At 31.2% G+C, this 23,939-nt stretch overlaps 3 protein-coding genes across 6 annotated transcripts; 2 read left to right on the top strand and 1 right to left on the bottom strand.

The window, feature by feature from the left end:
- Positions 1-4,871: 4,871 nt before the first annotated feature.
- Positions 4,872-6,149, top strand: LOC132952497 (uncharacterized protein K02A2.6-like). The gene has a single exon (XM_061024800.1). It carries the CDS (start codon positions 4,872-4,874, stop codon positions 6,147-6,149), a length of 1,278 nt encoding a protein of 425 aa, XP_060880783.1.
- Positions 6,150-8,121: 1,972 nt separating this feature from the next.
- Positions 8,122-11,575, bottom strand: LOC132952004 (E3 ubiquitin-protein ligase TM129). The gene is made up of 6 exons (XM_061024108.1): positions 11,052-11,575; positions 10,721-10,949; positions 10,346-10,579; positions 10,107-10,269; positions 8,609-8,751; positions 8,122-8,514 (listed from the first exon to the last, which is right to left on the bottom strand). Exons 1-6 carry the CDS (start codon positions 11,260-11,262, stop codon positions 8,379-8,381), a joined length of 1,116 nt encoding a protein of 371 aa, XP_060880091.1. The 5' UTR covers positions 11,263-11,575; the 3' UTR covers positions 8,122-8,378.
- Positions 11,576-12,353: 778 nt separating this feature from the next.
- On the top strand, positions 12,354-23,692 carry LOC132951802 (SR-related and CTD-associated factor 8). Of its 4 annotated transcripts, none has more exons than XM_061023772.1 (18): positions 12,354-12,648; positions 13,061-13,189; positions 13,254-13,415; positions 13,490-13,643; positions 15,315-15,394; positions 15,472-15,612; positions 15,686-15,810; positions 17,239-17,386; positions 17,727-17,902; positions 17,978-18,210; positions 18,268-18,476; positions 19,230-19,401; positions 19,584-19,817; positions 20,074-20,187; positions 20,247-20,369; positions 20,521-21,300; positions 21,384-21,665; positions 21,726-23,692. In XM_061023772.1, the coding sequence occupies exons 1-18, from the start codon at positions 12,619-12,621 to the stop codon at positions 23,060-23,062; spliced, it is 4,629 nt and encodes a 1,542-aa protein (XP_060879755.1). In that variant the 5' UTR covers positions 12,354-12,618; the 3' UTR covers positions 23,063-23,692. The 4 variants fall into 4 exon arrangements, with proteins under 4 accessions (XP_060879755.1, XP_060879757.1, XP_060879756.1 ...); XM_061023774.1 differs by having other exon boundaries at positions 17,975-18,210; positions 21,384-21,617; positions 21,726-23,691; XM_061023773.1 differs by having other exon boundaries at positions 17,975-18,210; positions 20,247-20,348; positions 21,726-23,691.
- The last annotated feature ends 247 nt before the right edge of the window (positions 23,693-23,939 follow it).

Genomic DNA, 23,939 nt, shown 5'->3' on the forward strand with positions numbered 1-23,939 from the left:
TTTAGTCAAGTTTCGGAAGCTGGTTTAAAAGACGCCCTGCAATTAATGATGAGTTCAAAGATGCGCATGGCCACGGCCCACGATGACGGCTCCTTGACTGGACAGCTTACCAAGACACTAATGACGCTCTCGAGAGAACAATGTTTACAGGGTTTCAATAACTACAGAAGACGGTTAGGGCTGCCTGCTTATAACAGCTTTTTCGATCTGACCGGCAACGTCGAAACCGCAATTGAATTGGAAAAATTGTATAGTACCGTAGAGAAAGTAGAGTTGTTAACCGGCGTGTTGACGGAAAAATCCAGTTCCGGAGTTCTACCCACGGCCAAAGTCCTGTCTAACAGCTTTATCGTTAACGCAATATTGACAAATAGTCTCACCACCAAACACATGTGGGCACCGGACACGTTCGGTGGGGTCGAATTTTTTGACTTGGTCAAATCTTCAAGTTTAGAGTCATTGGTGTGTCGAAATGTGGACAATTGCGACGAGTTAAAAGTTGGTCGTTACGCGAAATAAGTACATTTATAATATAATATCATGGTTGTAGGACCAAGGGTTAAAATATTAGTCTTCGTATTTCTGGCGCACCGTCATCAAGCCAAACATAATATTTTATAATTTAACCGTATTCGGTAATTTATATGCTAGTATTTTTCGATCATTATTAACATATTATCATCATTAACCCAATAATTCATATTCATTTATTTACTATGTTCAATTAAGGTTATAATTCTTGTTTTTTCAAACCTCCTTAAGCAATTCCTTATTTGTTTGAAGCGTTTTTCTTATTTTTAGGTCCATAAAAGACTAAATTATTATAATATAGTTGTTTCTATATTATTATATTTATATACGTTTGTCTTGTTCGTTTTGTTAGCCAACGTGTGCAAGGGTATTTTACCATTATATTTTTCTAGACGCATTTGCGTTCAAACTGAAGAGTTTTTTCTTCTTGTTAAATTATTATAATGGGCACAAATCAAAAGGCTTTAGTATTTTATTTTTTCAAATGTGTGAGTCACCGCGGCTCATTATTAAATCGCAATTGCGATTCACCAATTTAATTAATTATTATCATTCGTAAGCACAAAGTTTATATATTATAAAATATGTAAAGAGTTTTTCTTCTTGTTAAATTATTATTTAAATAAAATCGGTACCAATCAAAACCTTTAATATTTTATTATTTCAAATGTATGAAAGTCACCAGGGATCATTATTAAATCGCACCACGGCTCATTATTCAATCTCAGTTGTGATTCGCCAACCTAATTAATAATGATCATGCGTAAGCACAAAGTTTATTATTATAAAATATGAAAAGAGTTTTTAATCTTGTTAAATTATTATTTAAATAAAATGGGCGCAAATCAAAAGGGTTGTTGACCAGTTGCCTCACCCCCCCCCCTCCAACTATATTATCGGTGTTTTACAAATATACCACTTGCCCTCAACCAAATGTACCAGTTGCCCTTACATGTTAATATATATACGATTACAATATATAGCCCGTAAAATAGGGGAGGTAAATTTACCAATAATAAATAAAATTATGTATAAAAATAAAGTAAAAATAAAGTAAAATAGTATAAAATGATAAAATAAAATTTTGATTTTTGTAATAATATATATAATGATATATTATACAAATAATATGGATAAAATGAAAATTGTAATAATAATAATAGCCTACTTGGTGCAAAGCGAGATGAGGTGCAGATTTCATCTAACTCAGAGTGATGACTTTGTGGAAACGCATACAATTAGGATTAAAACCGGATTATATGGATCCAAATTCAGAAATTGGATGATATAATTATAATGACCGAAAATTAAGTGAAGCCATTTTCCAATTTCTGAATTTGGATCCATTTAGTCCTAATTGTATGCGTTTCCACCATGTCATCACTCTGAGTTAGATGAAATCTGCACCTCATCTCGCTTTGCACCCAGTAGGCTATTATTATTATTACAATTTTCATTTTATCCATATTATTTGTATAATATATCATTTTATACTATTTTACTTTATTTTTATACATAGTTTTATTTATTATTTGTAAATTTACCTCCCCTATTTTACGTGCTATATATTGTAATCATGTATATATTATTAACATGTAAAGGCAACTGGTACATTCGGTTTGGGTCAACTAGTATATTTGGTTGAGGGCAACTGGTATATTTTTAAAACACCGATAATAATCGGGCAACTGGTCAACAACCCTTTTGATTTGCGCCAATTGTATTTAATTTAACAGGATTAAAAACTCTTTACATAGTTTATAGTAATAAACTTTGTGCTTACGCATGATCATAATTAATTAGGTTGGTGAATCACAACTGAGATTTAATAATGAGCCGTGGTGCGATTTAATAATGAGCTGTGGTGTGATTTAATAATGAGCCGTGGTGACTTTCACACATTTGAAATAATAAAATATTAAAGCGTTTTGATTTGTGCCCATTTTATTTGAATAATAATTTAACAAGAAGAAAAAACTCTTTACATGTTTTATAATATATAAACTTTGTGCTTACGCATGATAATAATTAATTAAATTGGGGAATCGCAACTGCGATTTAATAATGAGCCGTGGTGACTTTAACACATTTGAAATAATAAAATATTAAAGGTTTTGATTGGTGCCCATTTCATTTAAATAAATTGTTGTGTCTGTGTACACGATAAGTAGTCGAAATAATGATTGGATTATCAACTTCAGTATCTTGTTCGATGGGAAAGTGAATATCGTTGGAGCATTAGGAGGTCAAAATTTAAAATTTCCAATAGTTTTCAAAAGTGCAGGGAAAAATCACATAAAAATTAAGGAAAAACGAGGAAAAAGGTTTTCCTCAAAATCGATTTTGATTATTGGTGTTTATTATAATTCATAATAATTAAATATCTACATTTTAAACAATTGTATAATTATAATCGATTATTTATAATTTTAGTAAATAAGTTGCAGATTAAATATAACTTATAAGTATAATTATATTTATAATTCTATCTATAATCTTGTTATTATATTTTATGTATCAATATATTTATTTATTTATTTATTTATTAACAACTAATGGACCTAATACCCATTCAAATTAAAATTTGACCTAATACCCAATCATGAAAATATGAAATATAATAAATATATCATAGTAACATTGTAATATGCTGACGAACTAACCAATAGCAACCATTTATAAACAAATATTTCCATCGTAAATCTCAAAAACCCTGTTTCAGCACTTCTGTTAATTGTTCGTAGCGTGATGTTATGTAGCCTATAGCCTTCCTCGATGAAGAGACTATCCAACAAAAAAATAATTTTTCAATTCGAACCAATAGTTTCTGAGATTAGCGCGTTCAAACACACAAACTCTACAGGCCTACAGCTTTATATATTAGTATAGATTATCTAATATTATTATCTTATATTGGAGATTCAGCTTTTCTAGGATATATCTTGCATCTAATGGGAAATTTCAAGACTTTAATCAGAAGTATCAATACTTTTATGAGATTTCGCATATTTTTTATGGGATACGTCAAGGATTTCATGGATGTAATTTATTGTAAGTGTAAATTATTCTATTTGAAATGTACAAGTTTAATGAAAAATGTCGAGGATTGTTAAAATTATTATTTTTTAGGAAATATAAATCCTCTAATGGGAAAAATCATAGATTTCATAAGAATCGACATGTTTTTATGGGAAATGTATGCTTTTCTGTAAAATATCAATCTTCTAATGTGTAGTGTTTCTGTTCCATGATGGGAACATTGGGAACATTAGATTACTATTGTACCAGTTTTGTACCTAACCTATGTTTTTCATATATATATATCATCAGTGTAAGAACACATTGTCATCATGTAAAAACTATTAAATAAATGAATTAATACAAATAGTTATCGAGTGTTATAAATTAATTATGTACTCATTTAAGAGGAATACAACAATGGCGACGAAGATGGGATTGATAGATTGGTCGACACTAAGTTATTAATCCCTGTAGTCTTCTGATTGGGGTACACCTATAGTTCCTGTAATTAAAAGTGATGGGTCGATAAGATTATGTGGAGATTATAAGGTTACTCTTAACAAGTATTTGGAAATAGACAGGTATCCTATTCCAAGAGTAGCTGATTTAATGAATGTTTTTCAAGGTGCTGCAAAATTTTGTTTGTTAGATTTATGCCAGGCATATCAGCAGTTGTTACTGAGTGAGGAGAGTAAAAAAGTAACAACTATATCTACTCATAAAGGTTTGTTCATGTTTAATCGGTCACCATATGGTATAGCTTCAACTCTAGGTTTATTGCAGAGAGAAATGGATAGGTTATTAAGTGATATACCAGGAACTGTGTGGTTTTTTTTGATGATATTGTGGTAGCCGGATGTGATGAAAAAGAACTGAGTGAGAGATTGTATAGTGTTTTAGATAAACTTTCTGTGGCTGGGTTAATGGTTAAGAAAGAAAAATGTAAATTTTTTAGTGATTATGTTACTTTTTTAGGTCACGAGGTGGATAGAGATGGTCTTCACATACCGGATGAAAGAATTAAAGCAATTAATAATGTGGCAATACCTAAGTGTACCCAGGATGTGAAGGCATTTTTGGGTTTGGTAAATTATTATGGGAAGTTAGTAGGAAATATGTCTACAATTGCTGGTCCATTATATGCGTTGTTAAAGAATAATACTAAATTTGTGTGGAATGCAAATCAGAGTAAAGCATTTATTAAGATTAAGGAGTCTATTTTATCCAATAAGGTTTTGGTGCATTACAATCCTAATTTGGAACTAATAGTAGCTAGTGAAGCTAGTCCTTTTGGGTAGGGAGCTGTACTTTCACATAAAATGCCAGATGGTTCAGAGAAGCCTATTGCTTTTGTGTCTAGGACATTGAGTGAGTCTGAAAAAAATTATGCACAAATTGAACTTGAGGCTCTTGCTTTAGTTTTTGCTGTGAAATATTTCCATCAGTTTGTGTATGGTAGGGAGTTTGTGTTGAGGACTGAGCACAAACCCTTAGTTAGTATATTTGGGGATAAAAAGGGAATTCCTCTGATGTCGGCACACAGATTACAGCATTATGCTATATTTTTATCCGGTTATACATACAAAATAGAATTTTTTAGTGGTGTGGAGAATGGTAATGCTGATGCATTATTGAGATTGCCTTTAAGTGTGGTTGGGAGTAGCAATATTGTGTGTGATAATTTTTTCATTAATATGGTGACTACAAATATTAAGTCTATTGGGGATTCAGATATTTGTAATGAAATAAAAAAATATGTAATTTTACGTTATGTGTTTATCAAGGTGTTTACTGGAAATTGGTCTAATAACATTAAGGATGTCTCAATAGATCTTAAGCCTTATTACCATAGGAGACTAGAACTTTCTATTGAGCAGGGATGTTTAATGTGGGGACACAGATTAATTATTCCTCCAAAGTACAGGGAACAGTTGTTACAAGAATTGCATAGTACACACATGGGGACAGTAAAAATGAAAGCCTTGGCAAGATCATATATATGGTGGCCAGGTATTGATTTAGAAATTGAACGCATTACTAAAGAGTGTAAAGATTGCTTAATTCATAGTGAAAATCCACCTAGGAGTGTGTTACATAATTGGCCTTGGCCTGAAGGGCCACCTCAAAGACTTCATTTAGATTTTCTAGGACCTGTTAGGGGTATGATGTTCATAGTAATCTTAGATGCATATTCAAAGTGGGTTTTTGTGAGAAGAATGTTGAATATAACATCTAATTCTACTATTATGGTATTAAGGGAGTATTTTGCGACATGGGGTATACCTGCAAAATTGGTATCTGATAATGGTCCGTCACTGTGTTCTGTTGAGTTTGAAAGATTTCTTAAGAACTATGGTGTTTTTCACATAAAAACTGCTCCATATAATCCGTCAACTAATGGTGCAGCAGAAAATATGGTTAGGACATTTAAAAATTATTTGAAAAAAGTAATTTCAAGTAATAACGACAACAATAGTATTGATACGGCTGTGTTGAAATTTATATTGTCTTATAACAGCACTAAGCACTGTTCGACTGGGTTTAGTCCGGCTCAATTGCACATTGGGTGTTCTTTATTACATCGTATGGCAGGTTAACTCTTTTTGCTAAATCTAATTATGAAAATAGAATGTTGGAAAATAAAAATTGTTACAGAGGAAATAGGAATAAAGAGTTTTGTGTTGGTGATGTAGTAATGTGTAGAAATTATACTGGAGGTGATGAATGGGTAAAAGCAATTATAACACAAAAATTATCTCCGGTCACTTATGATATAAGATTAGGTGATGGCAGAGATTGGAAGAGGCATATTAATCAAATAATAGATTGTGGGTTAAATGTAGAAAAAAATGTTAATGCAGACAGAGCTTTAATGTTGAGGAAAAAGATATTATTGAGGAAGGTTTGGAAGGAGCTAAACTGTTTGGAAATGATGTTCAAGGGGAGAGTGATCAAACTCAGGATAAGGATGATGGTGAAGGTACTAAGAGACCTAAGCGAGTAATACGTCCACCACTTAAACTTAATTTGTAATGTTAAATATAAGTATATTTATATATTGCGTATTATTTGAGTTGTAGTAAATATTTTTATTTATATATCTTATTATTTTACTAATGTATCTTAAGGAAGGAATTGTTAGTTATATTTTATTAGTTCAGTTATATTGTAATAATTGTATTCTTTAAAAATTTAGTTCGGAGGAACTGTAGTGTTTCTGTTCCATGATGGGAACATTAGATTACTATTGTACCAGTTTTGTACCTAACCTATGTTTTTCATATATATATCATCAGTGTAAGAACACGTTGTCATCATGTAAAAACTATTAAATAAATGAATTAATACAAAATAAATAGTTATCGAGTGTTATAAATTAATTATGTACTTATTTAAGAGGAATAGAACATAATGGGAGATTTATTTCTTCTGAAATTAAATTTCAGTGATATAATGGAAAATGTTAAGACTTATAAGAACATACACTTGTTGTGGTTAACAAACCTTTTAGAATACTTTAAACAAGTCAGAATATTATAATTTTTTATTTATATTGGTGAAGTACCTAACTTTTACATTATTATGATTCTATAAGCTGAAGAATTGTTTCAAATTTAATGAGTAATTGAAAACAACGCTACATATGCACCTGAATCATTTTATTATTTTTATTTTAGAAACCATTGGCGTAACTAGGCGGGTGCAAAAAGGTCTTTAGCACCCCCAAGTTCTAGTTTAGCATCTATTAGGTCTAACTATTATTATTGTTGTAATTGTCAACACTGACATTATTATTATTATTATAGTAAAATACCTTCAGTTTTAGGGTTTTTAAAATATAAAATAATATAGCACCCCACATTTTATTGATCTAGTTGCGCCTATGTTAGAAAGAGCAGTAATCTGACCCCTTCTTTGAATAATATATTCTTAAATGAATTCTCTAAGTTATTCAAATCATGAAATATTTTAGTTTATAATTTATTATCCTCAATTAATACTTACTAAGTTATAAGAAACACTGTATAGACTATAGAGGTACTCCCAAACCAACAATTATATTATTAAATTAAAGATTCTTGGTAGTTTTTACATTTTTGCAAATGTTTGTTCATTTATAATTTTATTTTTTCTTAAAATTTCAACTTCTATTAAATGCAGAGAATTAAAACTAAAATAAACAAAACAAATATGAATGGTTATAGAATTACCTACTCAATTTTCTCAAAATTAAGTATTATTTATTAAAATCAGTTTAGCTAGAACATTAGCACAAGTAGCACTCCCTAGCTTTAAATTAGCACTTTTAGAAATATTAGCTTAATGATTTAGACATGACATGTTTGAAACTAAACACCAAATTAAAACATAGACTAGGAATTAAAATGTTACATGATCCATAATTACTAATCTCCCAGTTCAACAGACTGAGAATGATATTGTTCACGATCTTCATTTCATAACCCTACATAATATCCTACTCGTGGACCTCAAACATCCCATGTAATGACGGTTTATTAATTGTACCAATGAGATGATGCTAATTTATTGGTAAGTGTTACAACTTGAAGCATTGTATTATATTTTAATTTTAGTGTAACATCTTTTATTGGTTAATAATATATTAATAGGTATATTACATTTTATTTAAAATTATAACATTTTATTTAGTTATTAGTTACAAGAAAAAATAAAATTCTTAACACAGTTTTAAATCTTAACATAACAAATTAAATATTTAAGATTACAAAAAATTTAAAATTTAAAAGTTACTTTTTGTATTACATACATTATCACAGTAGTAGTATTGTCAAACCAACCAATACTTAATTAGTCTTAGCTAAATCAGAATTTTCCAATGGACAGACATCAAGGATACAGAACATTTGACGACAAAGTGGACAGGTACATTTTGATGATAACCATATAGTTGTGTCGTTTTGAGGTTGCCTTGATTCATACCTAAAATCAATATTAATTTTAATTTTTACCATACAACAACATGAGTAACAAGATAATAACAATTGTTATTCCATAATATAAGAATTTTTTTTACCATTTAGCCATGCAATCAACACACCACATAGGTCTGCATTGACACGAAGTACAATTTACTATGTCATTGCTATCTTCACAACATTTGGTAAGTTTAACATCTGGAGGATTCACCAAGCAACCAGCACATACATCGTCTTCTAACTAATAATAATATTACATTAATAAAATCTCTTATTTAATTTTAATATATTATTTGATCAAGCACCAAATAGTAAACTACTACCATTTACAACTTAGTATTAGTTGAAATTAATTATGAGTAGATTTTTATTACCTAAAATTTAAATCACTTAAAACTAAAATAGATTTACAAATAAAGTCTGCAAACTTTTCTACAGAATGGTCAAGTTATTTCAATTTTTTTAATCTTTAAAAATATAAAATTTTTATAAAAATTGTACCTAAGTATAATGTGATTATAGAAATATTGTAAGTTGAAAACTGAAAAACAGACTTATAAATACTAAATATTCTAACCCTGATAAAATGTTTTACATTTATATATTTAACATGTTTTATATTTTTAGGAAAATATAAGTAATTAAAATTAGAGATGTTCCGGGTACCCGGAAATTACTCGATATCATATTTAAGACTCAGCTCTTAATCGGTATCCAGCGTAATACCTACATTTTTACCCGGCCTTTACTCAGTACCCGGCGAAATACTCGATTTTTAGTTGACTCATATCCAATGGCAAACGCTAATCTATTTATAAATATATGCATACCAATTAATATAACGGGAAAAGTCTAAAATTCTAGGGTAATAAATTATAATTTATTTCGGTACATATTGGAATAACTAAACCTATTTACAATAGCCAGTTGATTATAAACAAATCATGTTTTTGTTCTACGAATCACAAAAATAAATCTCGTGTTTACTGTCTAATGTTTATATAGTTGATACTTGGTACTTTGATAGTAGTATAATACCCATTTTGTATTTACATTTCTACTCGGCCTATACTCGATACCCAGTTAGTACAACAAATTTTACTCGGCCAGTACTCGGTACCCGGTGTAATACCAGATTTTCTACTCAGAACATCTCTAATGAATATCACATATCTAAAATATAATGCACAATTTGGTTATTCATGATTTAAATGCCTAGATTAAATATTTAATAAATGTATAGGTCAGGAGTCTCCGGGTTTTGTGGCTCTCGCCTACCGCCGTCCGTCCGTGCCTTAGCGCTGGGCGCTACTTACGGGCGGAGGTGGAGCTAGGACGTTTCAGCCGAGGTAGGCTCCTCAACCTTGAGGGGCACCACACACAGCCCCGGCTAGCCGAATCTGTGCGCGGTGGGGCTCCCCTCTCCCGTGGTACTGACTAGGTTTTTAGTTGATGTCAGTGGATCAACCCGGGGCGTAGCCCCTACCACTATTTTGGCTCCCCAGCCGGCTAGTGGTGGGCCTAAATGTATAGGTCAGTAATAAATTATAAGAAAAAAAAAATGTCATCTAGTATAATTTATTGTATGAAACATACTTCTGCTGAACTGTAACCATTATATACTGGATTTTGGGAAACTTGATCACGAAATACTTCAATGAATCGTTCAGTTCTTGAGCGCTGTAACTTGACATTATCTGCAATCTGTATAGGATGGCCAATATGTTCTTCTAGTGTCTTAAAGTCTTCAGACCTTATTCTGTTTAAAGAATCATCACAAGTGTACTTATGAGTTTTAAAGAAAAATATTAAAATTAATTAATCATTTGAATTACCTAACAATAAACCATTTAATTTGAGAACGAATTGGTATCACTTGAATGTTGATGAACTGTATACTACCTGGAGTGCCATCAGGTGTAGAATTATGGTTATCTGAACTGTACACTAAGAAAGAACTTTCTGATTTCTTGGAAACATAAACCATATAAGGTTTTATCGATATTATCCAGTTTTCAGTAACAACTGTTCTATTTATTGTACCATAGGCCAACGTCAATTTTTGAAGACTTCAACACAAAATATAAATCACAAAAAGAATATTATTTAAAACAAATATTAAATACATTTTAAGTAGGCACTTAACCGGGATATTTATATATATATATATATATGTTAATTTATATAGTATAGAATATAGTTAAGCATACCATTGATATTCGGTTGAAATGTTCTGAGCTATAAGTGTCCAATCAACAGAATTGTATCGACTCAAAATAATTGATAATGGATGATTGGCCCAATTATTTGATTTCCATTTGAACATTACTGAAACGCTATACCCGATGGGCAACAATGACAAAAGAATCAACTCATAAAAGTAGACACTCACAAATGCTTTTTCATTGTCATTGACTAGCAGTGTGCCTAGTAAATAAACTGAAAAAAATGCACACATTTAGATGAAAAATTATACACATATTTATGAATATGTTTTTTTATAATGTATTGGATATAATATAACTTAAGTATTATACCAACCGAATGGCAGGCTCGAATGTACAACGATACTGTATGATGTTCGCTTGATGTGATGCAATATGAAATTGTTATATTCTTTGTCTATCACCATGTCAAACAGACTCTCGACGGTAAGACCATTCGACACAAACTCAGTAGTTCTGAGTAGAAAACAAGCCGAAACGATCATGTAGAATAGAGTGAAGACCAACAAGGACGTGTATTCAAACATTTTGGCAACGACTGACAAGGATGATTTACACTAAGAGACTTATCTAATGGTTAACGCAAAACACTGCATTGTAATATTAGATCATAGGTAGACAGACTAGAATCACATTTATTATGATGAGGAATTTTGAACAATAAAACTATATCACTCACGACTCACGTCGAAAGTTGGAGGTTTGTAATGTAAATTCACTGTAATATTTTATAAATACTAAAACCAAATAGTATATTCAGTAAAAATCCCTGACACCGGAACCACCATACGGCATAGATATACCCACCATACAAAAGACGATACCCACGTCAACTCAAATAAAACCCGAGATAACGTTGTGATTGTGATAAAAGTGTTAATAATTTTTTTTCGTAAAAATTAAAACTCAATTAATGTTCACCAAAAAATCATGTAAATCTTTGAATGATGATATCGAGAAATTGAAAACGCTACATCGGATCTCTAATATTAATGTGAATTAAAAATAATACAATACGCAAAAATATTGTTAGGTACTGCACTACTGCGGGTAGTATAGTTTTAAGTAATACATTTTTTAATAACAAATAAAAAATATAAAAATAAATACAGGGTTGGGTAATATTATTTAAAACAAATACCTCAATACTAAAAACTCGATACGTCATAATTACATTAATTTACACTATAAGTTATTACGATTATATCTATTCCAAACTAATGAAATTATAAGTTTTAAAATCATCACCAGGATTTCAGTAAGCCTAGTTCTTATTTTATGAATATTTATTAAAGTTTAAAAAACACTTTTCACAACTGTATGTCTGTGTATGTATAATTTTCATAAATTTAAAATTAAACACAACCATATAACTATAGATTAAAAATATGTTATGTTAAGTTTTTAAAATGACCGCCAATTTATGGTGCCAATATATTATTATGACGTGTGGTCGTGGGAGATTATAAAAGATGATCCGACATTGCGTTTTGCGACCTAGCAGCAGCTGCTGATGACTGTGATTCATAAATGTCAAGAAGAAAATTTTCGTTTTTTTGGGCTGGCTGCACTGTAACTGTACTTGTGCGGCTGATGTCCGATCAGCGCGTGCGTGCACACTGCACATCGTCGGCCGTCGCGCAATACGCTGTCCCGATGACTTGAACCGTCCCGAACGTCCTATACTGAAACGTAAATACGCCAAAAGTTGTGACTACCGAGTACGTTGTTTTTCGCGTTTTTCATCCGAACAGATTCGTGTGATACCTCTGCAGTCGCGTCCGCCATGTTCTAGACTTCTCGTCCGGAGTCCGGTTTCCGCCGTCGCGGGTTTGCGTCTCTTGTTGCGCAGTCTTTTCTCGAAGAATCGTCGTCGCACCGAAATGGAGGCGGTCAAAGCGTTCACGTTCGAGGTAAGTCAGACGAATGCCCACCGCACGTGTGGACATCTTGTGAACTCCCGGTTGCTGGGGAAAATGCTTGTAACGATCCCTAACTTCTACCATGTTTGAATGCGCGCTCGATTCTTGTCAACCTGAAAGTTGATATTTTTATCTCGTTCGCGGTCAGCAAAAGCTGACTGATCAAAGAGACTTCGGCTCAGACACCGTCTGCCCTGAGCCCTTGGGCCGTTGACAGACCGCGATGCTTGTCGATATTTATAATACTATCAATGAGATTGTTGTTAGTTTGTTACCATCATAATTATTGCTGTGCATACTATCTTAATGGTGTCTTGGATGGGATTAGAGTGGTTTCAAAACTTTAGTAGTATCATGGTTTATAGAAGGATATTATATAAATACGTTTTGTAATGTTTTTCAGCTTTATTCCATCATGGAAATGAAGCCGCCAATATCAAAAGCAAAAATGACTGCAATTACTCGAAATGCAATCAAAGCCATCAAGCTGTATAAACATGTTGTTCAATGTGTAGAAAAATTTATACAAAAGGTAAATTGAAATTATACACTTAATAAATTATTCCATTAAATAACTATCTATTATATTTTTATAGTGCAAGCCTGAGTATAAGATACCAGGTTTATATGTAATTGATTCAATTGTAAGGCAATCAAGACATCAATTTGGAAATGACAAAGATGTATTCGCTCCTAGATTTGCACGTAATCTCAAACAGACTTTTACACACTTATTTGCGTGTGCAGAAGAAGATAAAGTATGTTACAAAATACATAACCCCATATATAACTATAACATAATATTAAACCAGTCTACTGTATATGTTTATAGAGTAAAGTTATTCGAGTACTAAATTTGTGGCAAAAGAATGCTGTTTTTACCACTGATATTATTCAACCTATTTTTGATTTGGCTGCTAATCCTGATTACGGGGAACACTCTCAAACAAATACAATATCATCAATGGACAATAGTCCAAAACTAAGTAATTATATTATTAAATATTTGTATTAATGTTACACAAGACACAATTATATTAGTTTGTAGTAGATCTAATTATGATATGGTTTATCATACGTAATGTTATAATACATAGGTACTCTTTTTTTTTTTTATTATTATTATTAATAAAATACACAATAAGGCACAATAAGAGTATGGGCTATGATAAATAAAATATGAATAACGTGAGGAGGGAGGCCCACCAGTGTGGATACCCTCTAACTTGGGGTGAAAGGATGTCATGGAGTGGACGAAATGGGAAGTACAATTTTGTTAATTAGGGAAGTAAGAGCCAATAAAAGAGGGTTTAAAATACATTTTAAATCTTCTTAAATTTGTTGATGATGTGGAGAGGTTGATTGACTGATGAAGGGTTGGCTGTGGCTCTGGCATAAGATGTCGGTTTTTGATTTGAGTTGTAACTGGGGACGTTGAAGATTTGTGGTGCAACAGGTACAGCAGATGGTGGGCTGGGGTGTTTTTTCGGTTTTTCAACTTTGTCATCTTTATAAGCGACCTTGTAAATGGTGCGCTTTAGTAAATTTTTAAAAATTTGACAACCTTTGTAGTTGGCAGTGTGGTTATCGTCACAATTGGCGCATTTAACGGGTTCTTCCCGTGTTTTAGTGCAATCTACGGTGAGGTGGCTTAACCCACATTTCACGCAACGCGGAGGTTGGTGGCAATAATTGCGTGTATGTCCATACATTTGACAAGAGTGACATTGAGGAGGACCAAGTGGCCTTATTGGATTCTCGAATTTCACAATTGAGTTAAACAATTTGGTTATTTTGAAAATGTCGTTGTTATTGCTGTTGCGGGCTAGGGAAATATTGAATAACGGAAGTGGCGACTTGTTTGTACGGTTGAGTATATTTGAAATGCTGATAACATCGTGTCCAAGGTCTCTTAGGCTATTAATGATGTCCTCGGTGGCGATAGAGTGGTGGAGGTGACGTAATACAACGCGGAACGGTTGGAGAGCATGGGGTTGATAACAGTGAAAATCATAGTCGGCATCGATCAGATAAGACTTAATGGCTACATACTGTGCTCGTGTATTTGTCCGTAAAATTAAACTGGATTTTTTAGCTTTGCAGGTGAAGCTCTCTGGGCCCACCAAACGGATAAGATCCTTATTGAGAGTAGTAAAGTCACTTACATTTTTAAGGACGATGTTAGGAAGTTTGAGGTTATTCTGATATGGCAACGTTACGCTAGATGGTGTGATGGGGGGTCGGCGAAATCTAGTTCTTCGTCTTCCGTTCTTAAAACTTCAAAACGGTTTGGAGAAACAAAAATGTTGCTCTTTTTGCCTTCGTGGACCGGAGAGTTTGGTGATGACGATGAGAGGGCTCTTTTTGTTGGAGTGGCATTCATTTTCGATTTGCGAACGGTGTTTTTGTTAATTATAACGATAGGAGAAACCACATTAGCCATGGCAATTAAAAGTAAACTGATAAGATACGTAACACATTACGGAACAGCGCACATGTTATCGCTTTGGCTGCCGAAGCCCGACTGGGTACTCTTTTAAATTATAAATTTAACAAAACAGTATCTTTGGTAATCAATACATTTTAAAATTGTTCATTTATTCTTTTTTTTTTTATAAGGTTATTTTTGTTTGACTAAGTATTTTATTATTCAACAGGTGTTAAGACAGATCTTTTTAAAAGTCAAGAAAATACTCCAGTTAAAGATGATAATTCTAAACATTATGACACTTTACAGGTAAATAATTAAGATTGATTTAAACAATCAATTTTTTTTTTTAGTGTATTAATATTAATTTGTTTCTAAAATTGCAGTCGCATAGCTTAGATACTGACAGTAAAATAATAGATCCAGCTATACTTGAACATATACAAGCAATTCAATCATTGTTGAAAAAACAACCAGGTCATATGCAACAGTCATCCACATCTCCTCAAGTAAAAAAATCTGATGGAGTAAGACATAAGTGCAATAAAATATAATCATGAGCAAATAAAATTAAAGTTTGATTTTAAACTAATATTTAAGGTGAAATTGTTTGATAAAAAAATTCTTGATTATGATTATGGTGATGATGAAGATGAAATGCTTAATCAATCTCCAGTATTCCAACAACAGCAACATCAAAATACTGCCATTGAGGGAATTGACAGGTTTGTTCTTTTAATATTTTTTTTTGCTTAACTATAAGCATACAGAAAATGATGCTATCATATTTTAAAGCGTATCTATTATGACAACTACATTTTTTAAGTTTTACTTTAAAATAATATGCAAAGCTTATTAGTTGTTGGTTCTTCAGGTATACAAAAAAAAATCGATTGTGTTATTGTTTACTTTCAATTATATTCATTATTAGGTATGTTGTAAAATTGAATTACTTATGTAATTGTTTTAAGATAACTGTATTAAATCAAAATGTATACACAATTGTACAATCTTGCCAAAAATATTGTTGTTTAAAAAAAAAAATATATAGGTATATAGGAACTAAGTTATTTCAGAAATTGAAATCTACTCTTGCAAGAAAGGTAGTGTGAGCTTCAAAGGTTTGTATTACATTTTATTTTCTTAGAAATACATTGCTTTGTTTATTTTGAAGGTACAATTGTATGTCGTATGTGTATAAGATATTATATCAACTAAAATAAAATAATACCACTATTTGTGGTTGCTGGATATGGTAAAATGGGTGTTATTGAATTAAATACTATGTTATGTAGTATGGAGTGTATTTTTGGTGGATTTGCTGCTTTTATTTGATTACAAATAATGTGTATATTAAGTATTAACCATTAAAACATTTAGAAATCTGAAACAATAAGCATCAGTTTTAAATTGTATCAGGCATATTGTTATTTATATCTTAATAATAATTCTTCAGATTTATGTATAATATTTTGATAAACAAGTGTATACACTTATAATCAAAAATCTATCCTAATATTTTTTAAATTTCAAAAGTATCATACTGTAAACAATGTAAACAGCCATTCGCTTTATTTTTTTAAAAATAAGTTAGTAGTAAGTTTTACTGATAATTTCAATAGGGACTTAATGTTAATATTATTTATTAATTGTTATGCGCATACTTCGTGTTTGGATTGCATGAATTTTTAAAATTAATTGGTAGAAAACTACCATAAATGGTAGTTTATACATCAAATTACTCAATGAAAAATATTGGTGTTTTTATAGATTGTTATTAATTGATACCAATTATATTATTCTCCAAACTTATTTTTAGTGAACAATATTTTTTTGATCCTACTAATGTATAAGTGTAAAACCAATTGCATTTATTCAATAGTATAGATATTTTCAGGAAATACAGGGTTGGAAAGGGATTACTATTTGTAAATAATTGTATGTGTCAATTCATCACTGAACATTTTTACTTTTATATATTGATTAAAGTACTTGTACAAATTTTAAATTTGATTAAAAATTAAATATTTATCAAACCAAACAGTTTTAATTAGGGAGTTGTTAGTAATTATCATTCATTGACATTTTTCGATTTTGAACAAGATTCAAGTTTTTAGAGATATTTTCTATTATTTTGTATTTTTTAAATTCAGCCTATTGAATAACCCAGAAGTTCTGCGCACATTGCGCAATGTCGAAGGGTTAATGTCTACACAGTCTAAACAGCTAGCAGAGTTGGACAAGATAAAAGAAATGAGAAAAGAAGCGGAGTTCGACAAGCATCTTGCTCAGACTGTTCAGGTAAGATTACCAAAAATAGTACATGTGTAGCTTTAGCATAGTATTATTAAGCCATTCTTTGAAAATTTCAAAGAATCAAATTGTCAGTCCAAACACGAGTCCCTGTGCCTACTTTTGTTTAGTTGTTCCTCCAAATAAAAATTTCAGCGGTAACGAGCCATCGAAAGGTAGGTTTATATAATGAACGAGTGATCCAGTTTCCGAGCAATCAATTCCAGCTCGGTAAGTACTTAGAATTAAGTCAAGATCATATTAGTGAATAATTTTGCTAACCATTTATTTAATAATTCATAATCTTTAAACATTTTATATAGTGTATTTACCTTCATTTTTATTTCAGAATTTACCATTTGCTTCTGAATGTGAATTAAAACCAGCTCCTTTGATCCCTCAAACAGCAGGTGGAATGTTGTCAAACCCATATATAAACCAATTGTTTAATTCACAAATGTACCAACAACAACAACAACCTTTGATGACATCAGAACTTCACCATAAACCTTTAACCCAGATAATGTATATTTTATTTCAGATCGGCTACAATTTTTTAACTTCTTAAAATAAATCATTTATTTATATTTTGTATAGTAGTTATGATGATCCAAACCAATCAAAACCTGAAGTAATTGATCTAGATCATATTGCATCACCCCCCCAAAATAAACGAGATGCAAGACGAGATGGTTATTCATCAGGTCCATCTCGAAAACGATCGCCAAGGAAGAGTAGTCGTGAACGCCAACGGGAACGAGAAAAGGAACGTGAAAAAGATAGAGAAAGAAGAAAAAAATATCTACCTCCATTTAAAAAAAATCATTTAGCTGGTAATAAAATATTTAGAATTTGTTTATAATGTTGTTTAATTTGTATAATATTTACAGTTGTAAGCACTACTCTTTGGGTGGGCCATTTGTCAAAACTCATACACCAAGATGATTTATATGGATTATTTCAACCAATTGGTGATATAGTTTCATTAAATTTAATATCGCCTAGAGGGTGTGCTTTTTTGTGCATGAACCGAAGGCAAGATGCTGCTCGTATAATGAGTAAATATCAAGGAGAAAGGTTACAAGGAAAACCTATGACGGTATTTATCAACAATATAATCTTTTTATAAATTTTATTTACAATATTTACATTTGATGTGTTGTCACCGTCTTACAAATGTTAAGGATAATTTTTTTCTAGGATTTAGAGGTATAAGATCAAAAATGTAGGAAAGTCGATCTCACGTAGACATGACGACAAATTTGAATCTGTTTTTAGAATTCTTATTGCAATATCGATTTATTAGGTTAATCGTTACATTGGAATGAAAACGCGTCTAACTTCCTATGTTTCACGTGTGTTAGACAAATAAAATCACTGATTCCAATTCTCTTAACAGTAATTTATTATCTGTACAATAAAAATTTAAATATGTGTAATTTAAGTTTAAGTAAATAATAAATAATCTTTTTTTTTCAACTCTACCATTGATATTATTTTCATTTTTGATTATTATTGAAATTAATTAAGGAGATCTTTTATTTGACCCTTTGTCATGTGTTTCTGCTTACTATAAATACAAAATGTGTTTAATTGTTCCTACTATCAACAGTATGTTTATGAATTGACCAAATTCTTACCCCATGTGCATATTCTAAAGTCATTGGATATCTAATCATAATTATTTGAGAATTCCAGAAAAATATAAAATCATTTTTTTGGTGTGGTTAATTTTTACCCCACACACTCAAAATACTAATATACAATATTATACTATACTATATTATGTACTACTAATTGTTAAAAAATAAATCGAAAATGTTAATATAATTAATATTTTAACTTGATTAAGATTGCTTGGGCTCCGGGTCAAGCAATGAAAGATAAAGAATGGAAAGATTATTGGGAAATTGAAGACGGAGTTTCATACATACCTTGGGAGAAATTAAACAAGGAAATAGACTACGATGAGTTGGAAGTTGGAGGAATGTTAGATGAAGATACAATGCCTGAATGGCTAAAAAGTAAGCTCTTTTATGAATACTTAAAAACTTTATTTTGGGTACTTCTAAGAACATTAATATTTTACTTGATTAACTGGGCAGTTTTAGTAATGCATGTTTGAAATATAGCGTCTATAACCACAGTTTTAACTTTACTTGATAAAGACATTAAAATAGGGTTGTTTTTCTAAACTAAATTTCAGCTCATTTAAAGACCTTGCGAACGTCAAAGAAAAATGAGAAGAAAGAAGAAGAAAAATTAACTGAAGGAAGTCAGCAGCCTTTAAATACATCAAACTTTTTTGATCCACAAGGTGTTCAATCTCCTAGTGTTCAAAATATGCAAATGTCCCCTGCTCAAAACAGCCAGCCTAATCAGATGAATTTCAATATGCCACAAACAATGAGCATGCCTAATCCATTTGGAATCAATCCTAGTATGTACAATTTGTAAACTTCAATATATTTTTTTAATCCTTTGACTATTGCTTTAAAGTATGACTACCTAGTTATACTGCATTAAATTCACGTTATTGATATTACTTTTTTCATTGGAGGTTTCCATTATATTTGTTTTGAATAAGAAGTAAACGTATACAACACAGGAGAATATTACAGTGGTGTTTGGTGCTAATGCGTATTGGAACATCAGTATTCTAAGAATTAAAATTTTTTTTTTTATTTACTTTTTAGGATTGATGAATCCAATGATGAATCCTATGATGCCTGGCACTATGGCTCCAATGGGCATGGGTCACCCTTCTATGATGATGATGAATAGAATGCCGTCACCATTTGGACCTCCACGTGAGTTACTGTTAAACAGAAGTATTTATTAAAACAGTTTTTAAACCTCAGTGTTTTAGCAAATATGGCAATGATGGGAAACCCTCAACAAATGCCAATGTCTAATGATGCACAAAAACCACTTGGCGTACCTCCAGATATGATGATGCCCTTTCCTTTTGGTATGAATCTACCATCTCAAAGTAAATAAATAAATGCATATTTTATATTTATTATAATTATTATTGTAAATAATTGAATATTTTCAAATTAAATATTATTATATAAATTAATGTCTGAACTTAAGGTATCCTTAATGATTCCAATTTTTAAATTTATATATATTTATTTCAGCTGCAGCTATTTCTTCTGCTCAGACGATGATGGGGATGAATCCACCTACTGTCACATCTGGAACTAGTTCTGCTCCTACCCTTACACATAATACAAATCAGAAAGATAATCTAAATACAACAAATCCTCCGAATCAGTTAGACCCATCAACCCTTATGCAATTTAATTTACCTCCTCCTCCAACACTCCCAAATTTAAATGATTTTGCACGAATTACAAGTAATACAAATATGGGAAATGATAAATATGATCCTAATGCATTAGGCAATTCTGATCAAGAAGAATCTAAAGATTCTGATAGAAATAATGAACGAGGTGACAGAATTCATGGACTAGATCACAGGAATCGTAATTATGACAATAGAGAAAGAATTGATAGATTCACAGATAGAGATATCAAAAATGATCGTGGGCGAAGAGATGATTTATCTCAAAGACAAGATCCAAGAAATCGTTTAAAAGGGCCTGAACAAAGGGAAAGAAAATCATCACGCTGGGGTGATAAAGTTAATGAAGAAGTTGACAATCAAAATAACATTGATAGGTTGTCAGTAAAAGAAGGATTAGGAATAGCTCAAGCTCCAAATATACCACAGATAGATAATGTAAAAGATATTTTGATGCAAAATAATTCTTTGCATCAAATCCTTGAACATGTAATTCAAGACAATATGGGTAATCCTCCATTCCAACCTGGCATGTTTGGGCCTAACAATGGTCCACTTCCTAATCAAATGTTTAATATGCCTCCTCAAAATTTTCCACCAGGATTAGGACAAGGTAAATAAATAAATAATATAAACAATTGTTAATAATATATTTTTGAATAAATGCATTACATTATTTGTTTAAATTAATTTTAGATGGTCCAAGACCACCTCTTATGGATAATGGTAATATGAGAGGACGAGGAGGATGGAATCGTGGAGGCCGTGGAGGATTTAGAGGACGTGGAGGATACAACAACCCACCAAACTGGGATAATAACAATGGTCCGCCAAATTGGGATACCAACAATGGACCTAATTGGGATAATAATGGACCGCCTCCTGTTTGGCAGAATCAAAGTATGAACAGAGGAGGTATGATGGGAAGAGGTAATTTAAGACCACCATTAATGCAGAATGTAGTGGGCCGTGGCCGAGGTACCAAAAACTGAAATAAATATTGTATAGTTTGTTTAATACGGTTTACTTATGTTTCAGATAATTGGATGGACAATAATCTACCTGCTAATAGAGGTAGTCGTGATTCAGATAACTGGGTCGGTCGAGGAAGTGGACGTGATTCAGATAAATGGGGAAGTCGAGGAGGTAGTCGTGATTCAGATGGATGGGGTGGTCGTGGTAGACTTTCTCCATGGAGAGGTAATGGTAATCGACGACGAAATGAAGATTGGGAAGGACCCAATCAACAAAAACGCTGGAGACGTGATGATAATCCTGAATGGGATGAACAACAGAAACCATGGAAACGTGGAACAATGAATGAAGAAGAAGAATGGCAAAACAATAAACAAGGATCACAGTGGGCTGCTGGCAAGAAAGATGAAACTAACTATACAAAGATAAAAAATCGTGACAGCAATGATGAACGTTCTAGAAAACCAAGCAAATGGGGTGATAAAGATTCAGTTGATAATACTAAAGAAGATCGTTGGAACAGAAAATCTGTAGAGCACATTGCATCCAGAGATGAATCCAACATAGAAGAAGGTCCACATCAAACAAGCGCTCCAATGGATTTAGACAACTATGAAGGTGAAGCTGTTGATAATATTGAGCAACATCATGAAGTCCAAGAACAAGAAACGTTAAGCTCAAACATGACATTTAGACAGCAGGACGAGGAACATCAAAATGAGTTTCAGGAACATCATGGCTTGGGTGTTTATAATGCTGATTCAAATAATGAAGACAAGAAAAATGTCGAACAAAATAATGACGAGCAGCATAATAATAAAGATCAACAATTTGAGGAGGATTATCAAAATGATTTCACCAATAATGCACAAGAATTGTCCCATGACGATATTAAAGAAACACAGCAGAATTTACAAAAACTACCCATAGAGAACTTTGAACAGCAATACTTAGAAAAAAAACAGAAGGATGAGTATAACCCTCAGGAAGAATATCAAAACGATTCTAAGGACAATTTTAATTCCCAACAAGAAAATGAAATGAGCCAAAACAATGAAGAATTTGTACAAAATGTACAATTAAAATCTGATTGTAGTAATACGAAATATGAAAATGACCAACCTAATATCCACCAATCTTTTAATGAAGAGTCTTCTCACAATCCAATTAATGAGGAGCATTGTTCAATCAACACTTTTGTGTCTCAAGTAGATGAGACTAATCATGACATGAATATGGAAGAAAAATCTCACGAACCTCATGATGATTTTTATTTTGGTGCAGATTGTGAGTCATCTATTAATATGGAACAACAGAATAATGAGATTCTTCCAATTGAAGAAACAAGAAATGTTCCTCCAGATAATAATGAAATAAACGATATCAATACAGCAGAATAAAATCAAAGTTATAGAACTTTACAGCTTTTCAATATTTCGTCATATATATTCCAAAGTTTTTTATGAGTTATTATTGTAATATTGTATATTCCATTTCAATTGTGAGTGGTCTATGTTGAATGATAGTAAATAGTAAATTATTTATCATTTTTCATTATCCACTTTTGACTTAATAAATTTTTTATAAACATTTTTTACTTATCATTGTATAAGTATCAATGATTAACTGATACAATATTATAAAGTGTTAAGTATAAATTTGATGTTGGGAAGTGACTACACAAATATTGTTAATTATTTTACCTTTTTAATTCCCAATTAATTTATTGTGAAAGTGTTAAATTATGTTTGAAACAATATTTCCTGTATAGTTAGTTCAACAAGCAATATTGTGAACGAATATTTCTTATTGTATGTACTATTGTAGTAACGATAGTACAATAAAATTTTATTATTGAGATGTATAAATAGTTTTCATTAAGATTATAGGATTCTTCTAGAAAATTGAAAATTGTCTGTAAAAAATTATAAACAACTGTACATATTATAAAAAACGCATTTTAATTAAAATGGGAGCTTTCTGTTATTTATATATAATATAATATATTGCTATATTGATAATTTTATTTGATATTATAACAGTCTAAAAATATATGTATTATTTAATTATTTCAATTATTTGTGTTATTTACTTAAATGAAAAGGCTGTCATTGTTTTACCCAACGGTGAATGTGCCATTGTGAATTGTAAAACTAGGTTCAGGACAACAAAAACAATTTTAGAGAGGAACAATTTAGTGTACACTGTACCTACATACTATATTAATGAATAGGTATGACAAATTGAAGTGAGTAAGTACCTACTGTAAAAATGTTA

Source organism: Metopolophium dirhodum, chromosome 9, assembly GCF_019925205.1.
Source record: "Metopolophium dirhodum isolate CAU chromosome 9, ASM1992520v1, whole genome shotgun sequence".
Classification (NCBI taxonomy): Eukaryota; Metazoa; Arthropoda; class Insecta; order Hemiptera; family Aphididae; genus Metopolophium; species Metopolophium dirhodum.